The 12,672-nt window shown below is 60.5% G+C and overlaps 1 protein-coding gene across 1 annotated transcript in view; it reads left to right on the top strand.

Annotated features, from left to right (window-relative positions):
* Window positions 1-1,746: 1,746 nt before the first annotated feature.
* The window catches only part of SYT7 (synaptotagmin 7), a gene marked incomplete at both ends in the record, with an annotated part of 61,577 nt that continues 50,651 nt past the window's right edge, over window positions 1,747-12,672 (top strand). The window contains 4 exons of the mRNA XM_079707737.1: window positions 1,747-1,763; window positions 4,057-4,205; window positions 4,255-5,174; window positions 6,038-6,119. Coding sequence (XP_079563863.1) covers window positions 1,747-1,763; window positions 4,057-4,205; window positions 4,255-5,174; window positions 6,038-6,119 — 1,168 coding nt within the window. The remainder of the gene's footprint in view (window positions 1,764-4,056; window positions 4,206-4,254; window positions 5,175-6,037; window positions 6,120-12,672) is intronic.

Genomic DNA, 12,672 nt, shown 5'->3' on the forward strand with positions numbered 1-12,672 from the left:
CTGAGCTGCCGGCAAGCTGGCTCCAGCCACAGCGAGTGCTGGGGGAGGGGGCCGCTGAGGCAGGAGGGAGAAATGGTGGGGATAGACCACCAGCCCTCCCCCGCCATGACCCAGGAATCACTGTGGGGAGGGTGGGTAGGGCAGAGAACGGGGCTCAGACTGTCAGAGCTGGACGAGACCTTGTAAATCTCTGGGTCAGGGTTTTTTGTTAGTTTGTTTGGTGTTTTTTGCCAAGCTGCGCTGCACGTGGGATCTTAGTTCCCAGACCAGGGACCCAATCCGTGCCCCCTGCAGTGGGAGCACAGAGTCTTAACCACTGGACTGCCAGGGAAGTTCTGGGTCTGGGATTTTTATCTGGAACCTGTAGGACTCTCTCTCACCCAATTATGGACAGAATGTTGTGTCTGTATTTGAATATGTGTTTTTCTAGGGAACAGAGGTCCATGGAGTTCATCAGATTCCCAGAGGAGTCCAAGGCCAAATTAAGGCTAAAAATCAACATCCTTGTTGTACAGACTGGTAAACTGAGGCTTGGAAGGATGGAATCACTTACCTCAGGTCACTCAGCTTGTAATCGGCAAGCCAAGGTGATTCCACAATGCACCCTGATAAGGGCATCTCACTAGCCCCCATGGCTCTGTCTGTCTCAGGGGCCCAGAGTTGCCTGAAACTGAGGTAGGGGTGTCTCAAAACAGAGGCCTAAGGCCAAGATTCTGACTGAGGGCGGGGCTGTGGCCAGCAGGGACTGGCAAGGAGAAAAGGCAATAGCTTTCATCTTTTGGGGTGACGGGGGTTTGAGCTGCTGAGCCAAGCCCTCAAGGGTGTCAGGGTAGCCATGGAGAGAGAGAGAGACTCAGAGCCAGAATCTGGAAGGGGAGGAGGTTACAGGGAGAAAGGATGTGGGTGGGGTTGGGAGTGGGGAAGGGGTTTCTGGCAAGAGAATGTTTCTGGCCCTACAACATGACCTGAGGATGTGGAATGGGGACCCAGGGCTATGAGAAGTCAGTTTGGAGCAGGGTCTTTGGTCCCTGGGGCACTCCCCAGGGAGCTAAGAAAAACACCTAGCCCTTGCCTTGCCATCTCCCCAGTGTATTCTCACAGACCCATGTGGTGCAACTATTAGCCCTATTTTATGGATGAGAAAAGTAAGGCCCAAAGGTGTCAAGTAACTGGCCGAGGCCAAACAGCTAGGTAGTGGCAGAGGCAGGATCAGAATTTAAGTCTAGGATTCTTCCCTGGATGCTGTGGGCCAGACCCTGCCTCTTTAGTATCAGGCCTCCAAAGCAGGACCCAGCAGAATTGTGGGCTCCCTGGGTAGACCTCTGAGATTCGGGGGTTACTGGGTCTCCACTGTGAGGAGGTGGGCAGAGAGAGGGCTGCAGCTGCCTTCTAGGGGTTTGCCGTTGCGTCCTTTCTGGGGAGATAACGTCTGTTAATGTTGTGCTTTTACCTTGTCCAGACTCTTGTCCTCTGTAGATGAGGAAGGGGAAGCCTGGGGCGGGGGTAGCTGCGGGGCTGGGGACAGGGTGGCAGAACAGGTTGCTCCTGGTCTGGCCCATCGGCAGGCTCTGCTGTTGCCCTGCACAGCTGCCTTCTGGCCCATCTCTGAACCTGCCCCTCCTACATCAAGAGGATGCTGAGCCTGAGTCTCTTGCTACATGGATGGTGGCGAGGAGAGAGGTGTGTTTGTTCTGTCACGTGAGCTGCACAAACAGCTTCCTCAGCATTTTATTAATAATTCAGCCCATGGCCAAGAAAGCGGGGTAGGGGGGACAGGAGCTGTGGGGAGATAGCAGCACTGGAGACCATGGCAGGTGGAAGCCAGAGGGGAACCCAGGAGCCCTGCCTCCTGCCGTGACCTAGCAACAGAGCCAGGTGGCCTCAGGGGCCCTGTTTAGGAGAGTGCAGGCCTGGCATCTGCTTCTGTGGGACAGAACGTCCCTCCCTGCTTCGCATCCCTCCCAAAGTGGACCCAGGACACCTGGACGCTGAAGACAGCACCAGATCAGAAGCAGGCCTGAGGGGTCCACAGCAAGCACTGTGACAGTCCTTGGAGAACCAGGTGCTGCCAGCATTTCCTGCCACGACATGGAACCCAGGACACAGGGGCCAGCAGCGTCAGAGAATGAGAGTGGGATGGGAAGGGGAGAGGCCAAATCCCCAGGCCCTCATCTGGGAGGAACCAGGCAGAACAGGGGTGATTCACATGCTCTGATCTCCTTTCTCAGAGGACCTGCTCACTCCCCCAGGCTTCATTTCCTGCTTGTGCCAAGCCCTCCGTGAGTGCTCAGAAGACAGGAACTCACAGTTGGCTTGGCTCTCAATGATGCTCCAGCAGGAGAGAATAGCTTTCAAATTCAAGAGAATGTTTCAAGGTTAGACATCTAGAAGAACTTCCCTGACAGGCAAAACATGGGAATGGGGAGTATGTGGTGTCCCTGTTAAGGATAAACTAATGACAGTAAATGGCATTCAAAATCGATCAAGAATAAGTTCTGGGCTCCAAGTACAGAACTTGGTGGCGGGGAGGGATGAACTCTTTGCTCTTCACTAGGGCAGTGAGAGAGGCGGCTGGGGGTGCAAGCAAGAGCAAGGCAAGCCTGGAGACCCTGGAGTCCCAGCCTGTTGGCTTGGTTCTCTGGGGTTTGCCAAAAAGGGGTGTGTGGATAGTGCCTGAATTCTTGGCTGCATGTGGATGAGACTGGCTGCAGGGTGTGTGAAATATAATGGCCCTTGACCAGGGGATGAGGAGCTGAGATTTCTGGCCACTGAGGAATTATGGGCTAGAACCTACAGTTGACTTTTTTCCTTCCCTTTTTAATTAGAACATTCAATCCAAGGAAATCTGTCCTCCACCGGGACAGTCTTCATGGAGGTTTGCTTGGGGGAATTTCCTTGTCTGTTTCTCAACCAGAAAAGCTGTGGGTGGAGGTGAATGTGTGTGTGTGTGTGTGTGTGTGTGTGTGTGTGTGTGTAAGAGGCTCCATGTGAGTTCAAGGCAATGGTTTGTGTGTGTCAGTGTGTTGAGGGAGACTTGAGATGGAGGCTTGCCCCTGTGGATGCTGTGGGAAGGTGGAGGTGTGGCTGGGTGTGAGCTGAGCAGTGCAGAGTCTGCTTCTCGAGGTGACAGTAGAAATCCTTGACTCTGGAGAGCCTGGTTCACCTGTGAACTGCATTCTCAGTGGAGGGGAGGGGAGGATGCTGTGGCAGGCCCGGATGCTGTGGCAGGCCCAGGGCTTTTGCCCTCCTGCTTATTCCCTTCAGTTCAGGGTAGGGGCATGCCCTGTACTGTGTGAGGCTCCAGCGTCAGTATCTCGTGGTGTAGGAGGTTTATTTGTGTGCCTGTGTGTGTGTGTGTGTGTACCTGAAACCACCAGTGGTTCAGTTCCAGGCTTTTTTTTTTTTTTTTTTTTTTTCTGTGGTACGCAGGCCTCTCACTGTTGTGGCCTCTCCCGTTGCGGAGCACAGGCTCCGGACACGCAGGCTCAGCGGCCATGGCTCACGGGCCTAGCTGCTCCACGGCGTGTGGGATCTTCCCGGACCAGGGCACGAACCCGTGTCCCCTGCATCGGCAGGCGGACTCTCAACCACTTCGCCACCAGGGAAGCCCCCAGTTCCAGACTTTTAAAAGCCCTGGGATATGGGCCCCTTCTCCTCCCTGCCCCAGAATCAAACAGTTCCAATTCTGTAGAGAAAGGAGAATTAGGGTTCACCTGATTTGGACTGTGCTGAGCTGACAGAGGGACAGAGAGGGCCAACTGAGCCCCAGGGTTGGAAGGGGAAGGAGGCCTTTCCTTCTTACCCCGTGAAGTGCTGGGGTCAAGGAAAAGGAGGGGGGCACTGGAGGAGTGGAGCGAGAGAAGCAGGGGCAGAAGCTGAAAGGTCTGTTTTCTTCTATTGTGCGGCTGGGTTAAGTGGGGAGGGTCACTAGGCCTAGTCCCTCATAGAGGGTGGAGCTCCTAGACTCCAGCTGTGCGCAAGCTCTGGGGATGGCCAGAGTGGTGGACCCAGGCTCAGCGCTGGCAAAAATCCACTCCTGGTTTTTACACACGCCAGCTCCCCTTCCCGGGACGCCGCGCTGTCGAGTCCGGAGCTGACGCCCTGCAGCCGCCACCGAGCGGAAAACCAGGAGTGGATCTCCACGCCTTTTGGAACGGAGTCAAAGGGCACCTCGGAGGAGGTGGCCGGCTCCGCCGCCCTGCGGGGTTCGAAGCCGCTGCCATCAGGGGCGCACCGGCGGGGTGGGTCGATCAGTGCGGCGGGACCCGCAGGCCCAAAGGGCCCAGCCGGCGGGCTCCGTGCCCTCCCTGCAGGGGCTGCGGGCGGGGCACGGGGCGGCGGTGGTGCCCTCGGGGCGGCGGCGGGCGCGGGCTGCAGTGCGGCGCGCGGCCGGCAGCGGGCAGCAGGCGGTGGCAGAGGCGCTCGGCAGCGGGCGGGCGGCGCCGGCGGTGCCCCGGGCGCGCTCACACACGAGCTCACACACACATACACACGGCCTCGTACACACTCACACACACTCCGGCGCGCACACGCGGCGCGCAGGCCGGAGGGAGGAGGCTCGGCGCGGCTCGGCGGCGGCTGCAGCGTGCTCGGCGGGCGGGCGGGAGGGCTGGCGGGCGGCCCCCGCTCCCCGGCTCGGCGGCTCTGTGCAGCCCGCGCGGCCCCCGCCCTCGGACCCGCCCCCGGGGGTCGCCCGGCCCCATGCCCTGCAGCGGCGGCGGAGCAACGCGCGGCCACGGGCGGCTCTGAAGAGCCCGGAGGGAGCCGGCGACGAGGGGACCATGTACCGGGACCCGGAGGCGGCCAGCCCAGGTAAGCGAGGCCCCGCGCGGGCTGGGGCGCCCCGAACCGGCGGGCAGGACGGCGGCAGCGCCGGGAGCCGTCTCGGAGCCCCAGCCCGAGGCTGCTGTCCGCCGGAGCCGCACGGACTCCCCCCACCCAGGGTCACCCCACACCGGGGGCGCGGGCTTGAGCGGCAGCAGCTCGGACCCCGACCCCCCGCAGTCCGGGCACTGCCAAGCTTGATGCCGGGCGCCGGCTTTGCAGTGTCCCCACAAGGACCTCCCCCCCCACCCCCAGCAGCCCAAGGACAACGTGTGTGGCGGAGCGAGGAGCCGCTGCCCCCGCAGTGCCCTCAGAGGCACCCCCGGGTCCCCAGCACCAGTGCCTCCCGGGTGCCAGTGCTAGGGGACCCCAGAACAAGGATCCCGGGCAGCTTTCGGCCAAGGTTGTGGGCACCGGGAAGCAGAGTGACATCGGCGGTGCCAACTGTGAATTGAGAGGGTGCCAGGGGGCAAGTGGGAATCTGGTGCAGCAGCAGGGGAGGGGGGCTTCTAGGGGGTGGTGAGCCACAGGAGCGTTGAGGAGGGAGGGAGGGAGGGGTACCTGAAGGGAAAGAGAGCACAGATTGGTGAGAATAGGGGTACCAGGGGAATGTTCTCCTGGGCTTGGGGAGGGGGGAAGCAAAGAACCCCAAACTCACTCCGGTCCTGTCAGGGTTGGCAGGGGGAGAGGCCGCGCTCCTTTGCATTTCTCCTGAGCCCAAGCCGGGGAGTGGCCTGGGAGCCCACGTCTGCCTGGCATCCTGGAAGCCAAGCCAAGGAATCTTTCCACCTTCCTCGGGAAATTGCTCTGCCATTTCCTCCTTGGCTCCGGACGCCTCCTCACACAGCGCCCACCTGTAGGCAGGTCCCCTGCAGCTCCTGCCCAGTCTCAGTCTCAGCTCCCACCTGGGGTGCCCCACCCCTGACCCAGCACCCGCAATCTGCCAGTTCTGGCAGCAGGGTCTCCGCTTCTGGGTTTCTGGGTTTCTTTCTGATGCTGAAAGCACGACACCTCAGCCTGAGGACTTGCTCCCGGACGAAGAGCCTCTAGGCTTACTCCTGCTAACCTCTGGGGGTTGGGCGTCCTGGGGGAAGGGATACCTCGAAGGCCCTCCACAGAAGGGGCCTAGAGCCCCAAGGCTTTTGAGGGCAGTCCAGTGGGCGCCGGCTTTGTCCACTGTTGCCCCAGCCCCACAGCTGCTCTTTCCCTCTAGGGGCAGCCTCAGCCTGTCACTGCCTCCATTCTTACCCTCATCAAGTCATGGCAGCCCGAGCCCACTGAGGAGGACCTCCTGGGTGCCAGGCATTGCACTCATTCAGCGCTTGCGTGTATGGGTGAAAGAGACTCAGTCTCCCTCTCTGGAACCTCATGCCCATCTATGAATGTCCTCTAGGTAATGGTAGAAGGGATATTGCCTTTGGAGACCCCTCCCTTCCTCTCTCTGGACCCAGGTCACCTACCCTGGCATCTTTCCCCAAGAGACTGCCAGCTTCCAGCACTTGGACCAAAGACAGAGGTGTTCTCTTGCTTGGATCACCCTCTCAGAAGCCAACAGCTTAGTTCAGAGACCAGCTCCAGGGTATGAAGATGGAAGGGGGGATACAGCGAGGACACTCCCCTCCCCCTGCGCTGCCAGGCTGGCAGCCTCCCCTTTCCTGTTAGGCCAGTGACCTGGGGCCCTGCCCTCGTCCCCTCTCCCTCCCTCCGTTTTCCTCCCACGCCTGGGCACCATGACATCACCACTCCTCCAAGCACCTCTGCCCTCTCCATGGAGGCCAACTTGATGTGCTTGGCATCATCTGGGCAAAGGGCCTGGAACCCAGCGCTGCCCCTGGTGTGCTGGTGGCCCCCAGGCTTTTCCCTCTCCCCCTTGAATGGGCCTTGCTCTCTGGGCTGGAGACCTGTCTTGCCCACTCTGGTTGCAGGACCCACTAGTCCTGTGGCAGGGGCAATTCTGACCGGGAAACAGACCAGCCTTACGTTTACTTCTCTCTGATGTGGACAGTGGGCTGGATGGGGTCAGACATAGGCTGGAGAGGGCAGAATTTGCTTTTGATCCTAGTCCCCTGGGGATCTCTGAGGGGCCAGGGGGTTGGGGGCCTCAATCTGGCCTCTGTGCCCCCTGGCATCCCTGCCCACCTCCTATAATCCCTACAGCTCCAAGCCAGACTTCCCACCACCACCCCTCCACCCCAGCTCACCCCAGTCTCCCCAGACCCTGCTCCCCCAGGCAGGGTATGTGTCCCCCAAGGCAGGCACCAGGTGGGAGTAAGATATGCAAATTAATTCTCATGTGATTCAGGCCCATCCGTCTGGTCCCCCAAAGGCCAGTACCATTTACATCCTCATCCCCTCATCCCACTGCCTGGAACACCTGTGGCCCAATCTTTAAAAAAAAAAATCTTAATCTCCTGTTCTCTTGTCCCAGGATGGTTCCAGAAGGTCCCTGTGTACCCCCTCCTTCAGCCCATGCGCTCTGCAAGTCCCCACAGGGCTCAGCCTGCTGCTAAGACCCTTATCCTGACAGGGGACAGGAGCAGTTCCCTCCCCTTGTGGGCCCCTAGCCTCCAGGCAATTCTCTTCCTGATCTTTTGTGGCTGAAGCAAGGGACTGTGGGGAAAAGCCACAGCCCAGTGAAGAACGAAGACCCGCCCCCCGCCCTTGCTTCTGCTCCAAACTCTGCCTCGCCTCCCCCCAGCCACGCCTGCAATCCCCCCTCTGTCCCCTCCAATAGACATGCGGCCCTCTCCCGGCCCTCAGCCTCCATCCTCTGTCCATCCCAAAGCTGGCCTGGCCAGGCCTCCCTGTGTCCCTGTCCCCCGGCAGGGCAGGGCCTCGGCAGGCCCGCAGGGGTCAGTGTTGCAGTGGGCAGGCAGGACGGCAGCAGGGAGAGAGGGAGGGAGAGGTGACCTTGCGGGTGAGCAAGGCCAGAGAGGCAAAGTCTGGGCTGGTGCAGCAGCTCTGGGAGAGGGTTCAGGTCCTGAGGACTGCCAGCCCTGCCCCCAGCCCTCTATGAACTTGTCCTTGGGGATAGCAGTGCTTGAAGTCTTCTCTGTCTGTCCCACCTGTTAGTGGGCTCTGCCCCCTACAGCAACTCTTCCAGGCAGGTCATTCCTAGGGAGTGTGGGGGACCCTCTGCATGGACCAGGGGGCCTTGGCACATAGGGTCTTCTCTCTCAAGGCAGGAGGATCCACACGATTTTCCAGGCCAACCCTCCACCCACTGGGCACAAGTTAGGGACAGAGGCTGTTGGGTGGCGCGTGGCGCAGGAATGGGGGCTGAAAGGGCAGATCAGCGGTGTACGCTGTGAGGGCCAACAAGTTTAGGGACAGGGACTGGCGTGGGGGACTGTCCGAGGAGACCCGACGGACCATTTCACTGACAAACCCTCCCCCCACCCCCAGCTACCCCATCTGCACGGGCCCAGACCTCCCTGGCCTGCCTCCTGGGCTTGACTCACAGTCTGGGACTGAAGATCAAGTGACCCCCAGCGGGCCATGGCTGTGAGGGGGACTTGGGACAGAATAGGTCCAAAATGCAGGGCTGGATGTATGACTTCTGCAGGGTTTGGGTCGGGGTAGCCAGTGCCCCCAAGCTGTAGCATTCCCGGGGAGACAGGACTGCCCCCTGCCCCTCGGCCTTGGATCATGCTGTTCAGTGGCCTTGTGGGGACAGCTTGACCGATAGGCTGGGTGCTCAGGACTGGGGGATGGTGGAGAAGGAGAGAGCCTCAAAGCGCCTCCTGGTCGGGGAAGAGGGGCTAGAGCAGGCTGGACTGGGGTGGGAACCCACAGGCCAGCAGGTGACAGGTGAGGGGCAGCTGGAAGGCAGAGGAACAGGTGGGTGTCAGGCGAACAAAGACAGGCCCCGGACAGCTGGGCCCTGCCCCTGGCTGACCCCAAGCTCAGGCCCAAGGGGCACTGCAGGCCACATAGAGTGACGGTGGAGGACTGTCCCCTTCTTACCCCCTCCAGCCCTGCCTGAGGCACAGGCAGAGGAGGAGCGTGTGGGCCCCCCCTTCCCACTCCTCCTTTCCCCACCCGCACTCCCCGCCCACCCACCCCCATTCTCTCAGGGGCTTTGAATCTTTATTGAATCTGATGGACGGTTCTCAATAACTGCTTCGCGCAGGGGAGTGAGGCTGGGACCAGCAGGGAGAGGAGCGGTAAGGGGGGCCTCGTGGTGTTGGGGGGGCCTCGGGGTCGGGGGCGCGTGTGGGAGGCCCAGTCCTGAGCAGAGGACTCTTGGCTGGAAGAGCAGCTGGCTGCCCAGGCTCCTCAGAGGCACGGGGGCATCTCAGGTGGGCGCGGGCAGCCCTGCGTGGAGCCGGTGCCCTGTCCCCTGGGCAGTGCCGGGCAGGTGGCACATGCCGCCGGTAAGGTCAGCGCTCTCTGTTGGAGCTGTCACTGGTCTGGCCAGGTGCCAGAGCCAGCCTGTGCCAGGCCAGCCCGGGTGCCCACCTGCCTTGCCAGGGGACCCCACCCAGTGGTGCCAGGTGGACCTTGCCAGTTCCATGGATGTGGATGTCCCTGACCTTCCGGGCAGCAGGGGCAGCCTTGCTGGGCCCTGTCCAACTTGTGTCTGGAGGGCAGGACTTCGGTCTCACCCAGCAGAATTCCCCAGGGGTTGGAATGGAGTTGGCAGGCAGCATGGGACCTGTGGAAGGGGCTGGACGGCGCCCAGAGTCTGTGCCTGGAACTCTGGACCCAGATGGTCAGAAAGTGGGCTGGCATGTCGGGCCTGCCCTGGGGGACTCGGCAGCTTCTGCCTGGAGGAGCCCCTTGGAAGAGGTGTGTCGCCTGTGAGGCTGGGCTGGGAGCCGACCGGTATGGTGAGCTGGGACATTTGGGGAGTTGACACGTCTGAGGGATTGAGTGTGTGGGGCTGCAGCACCCAGGGAGCGGGAGGGCGGGGCCGGTGCACAGAAGCGCTGCGCTGCGTGTGTACCTGTGTGTGCGTGGGTGACACCTGGACGACCGTAATCGCTGTGCTCGTCTGAGCTCCGTGCCCGCTTTAAACAGCACCTAATGAGTGGATTTGTAGCGAGGTGCGTCGAGGTGCCCGGGGAGCTGTGACGGAAAGCGTTGGGGGAGGGCAGCTCCCCTGGCCCTGTACCCAGCCAGGCGGGGCCTGTGCCCTCCAGGGGCCCTGCCTGCCCCCTGCCACACCCTCCCACCTGCCAGCTTGGCCACCTCCGAGGGTTCCATCTGCTGGGAGCAGGGCCTCACCTGGCTGTGTGGCATGCACGGGCGTGGATGGGGGGTGGGGGGGTGGAGCTTTGGCCTGTACAGATACAGGCATGTCCACGATAGCGTGTGGGTCTGTCCGTGTGTGTGTGTGTGTGTGTGTGTGTGTGTGTGTGTATGTACCCCTTCCCAGAGCCCTAAGAGAACTGCCCACCCAACCCCAATCTTGGTAGTGGCCCTCCTTCTTCGATGCCCTTCCTGGAGTCAGGAAGTTGCAGTTCTCCAGCTGGCTCGGGGAGAAAAGGGGGTGACCCTTTCTGCCCATCAGAGGAGGCAGGCGGGAGAGGTCTGAGCCCCAGCTGGGAGTTGCTGGTTGCATCAGAGAAAGGGGAGAACTTTGGGCCTAGAGAACCCCAAAACCCCAGCCCTGTGGTTCTAGAGCCCTCAGGAGCCCCCAAAATGAGAGAGGTGGGGTGCCAAGGGGTCCATCCTAGCAGGTCCGTCTCACAGTGCTAGCTGGCGAAGCGAGCACCCTGCCTCCAGCCAGGCGGGGTGGTGGGTGTGGGAGGCCCCGAGGGGTGCCTGCTTGAGGCCCTCCACCAGGGGAGCAGAGGACAGAGCTGTGTGGCGAATGTGTCCAATTAAATTACTTCAAACCCTGCCGTGGCAGATGCTCCCGGCGGGGCCCTGGGTACAAATTGGATCCGTCTCATTACCACGGGGTGGTGTCAGTGGGGCCAGAGAGTGGTGGCCAGATCAACCAGTGGCACGGCAGGCCCTCTCCTGCTCTGCCCAGCCTGGGCCTGCCGTGAAACCCTCGCGCACTCGCTCACTCCAGCCTGTCTCAGGCTCCTCAGGTCCACCGGGTCCAGATATCGGGGCTCCCTGTACACATCCTTGCCATCCCAACCCCAGTCCCTGGCAGCCCAAGGGCCCCTCTGAGCCCTCACTTTCTTTCTCCAGGAAAATGGGGGTCCCCTGCTTTATAGGGGGTTCAGCCTAAGGAAGCCCCTCTTAGGTCACCCAGCATACCCTGTTCCCTCCCCTGATAATAACAATAGGACAATAATAGCAAGTTCTTATTTGTGGAGCATGCAGCATGTGCTGCGCACTTTACGTCTGCGAAGCAGGGGATGGCTTGCTTAAGCTAGGTCTGTGGGGTCAAACAGCTTCTGGCGGAGACATTTGCGGCTGTGTCCCTGAAGCAAGTTACTCACCACCCTGGCCTCAGTTTCCTCCTCTGTTAAATGGGTATGATGATGGTTCTTACCTCCCATGGGGTTGGAGGATGAGATAAGGCAGAAAACATCTTTAGCAGAAAGCCCTGCACATAGTAAACACTCAGTCAACGGCAGCTGTTATCAACATCACCCTGCACCAAGTGATTGATGTGTGGGATGAGGGTTCCGGAAGCTCTGAGGAGGATAGGCCTGCCTCAGCCCTGGTGGAGGAGGCCTGGGGAGGGCTTCACTGAGGCAGAGTCTGTCAGTTACCATCAAAACAGCAAATATGTGTGGAGCGTTCCATAGGTGCCACGACGTACGTTAGCTCGTCCATCCTCAGACCACTCTGGGACGGGGGCACTTGCAGTTAGAAGTTGATTTGGGATTCCAGCCACACCACCAGACCCAGGAGCATGAGCGTTGGGTCCGGGGCTTTGGGTCTTGGAGGAAGAATAAGAGCTTGCCATGTGAGCAGGCAGGGAGGAGGCATTCTGCGTGGTGGGGACAGCACATGCAATGGCCCGGAGGTGTGACAGGTCTTGGCCAGTCGAGGCAGCAGTGAGTGTCTGAGCGTGGGGGGCGGGAAGGGAGTCCTTTAAATAGCAGGAGTTGAGGGTTGGGAGAGGTGGGCTGGGCCAGATTATGAAGGTCCTGGCATTCTGAAATAGGAAAGCTGGACTTTATTTATTTTTTTAATTAGGGCAATGGTGGGCCATGGATGGCTTTCAAGCATATCTCTCTAAAGAACTTTAACTCGGTGGCAGTGTGGAGGGTGGGAAGCCTGGAGACAGGCCCATATCTGGAGCTGGAGGCCCAGCCATTAACATATCTTTTCCCACCTCTGCCCAGACCCTCCTCAGTCCCTCACCTGCACAAGGCTGTGTCCAAAGCACCCATACCAGGTGGTCTGGGACCCTGGCCTTCGAAAGCTTGTGGTGGGTAATGGGCAGTCAAGGGGACAGCCTGGCGCAGGTGGGCACAGATTTTCCCTCCCCACCGGGGGCTTACCTAGGGGGCTGGGGTATCAGAGAAAGCCTCCCAGGGAGAAATGTAGAGCCAAGGTGGACAGGCCCAGGGCCCAGCGAACGCGGTTAAGGTTCCTGAGAATCGCTCTGCACCCGCTGCCCCCACCGTGGGCATCAGGGCCCAGCCCTGGAGGAGCCGCACAGCTCAAGTTCCAGCTGCCAGGCCTGAGCTCCAGAGCCCCGCCAGAGCCAACCTGTCTCCACAGCAACTAGGCAGGCCGCCCCCCTCCCTGTGCTCACGGCCCCTGGCACAGGGGCCCTTTCACAGCAGGGCCTGGGTACATCTTCCCACTTCCCTAGGGGGCCATCCCAGAGCAAACGCTCTCACACCCAGGCACTGGCAGCATGCAAGCATGTTGGCATTTGGGTCCATGTGCACATGTGATGTGTATGTGTGCCCTGCCGCAGGAAGC

The sequence above is a fragment of the Hyperoodon ampullatus genome, assembly GCF_949752795.1.
Source record: "Hyperoodon ampullatus genome assembly, chromosome: 7".
Classification (NCBI taxonomy): domain Eukaryota; kingdom Metazoa; phylum Chordata; class Mammalia; order Artiodactyla; family Ziphiidae; genus Hyperoodon; species Hyperoodon ampullatus.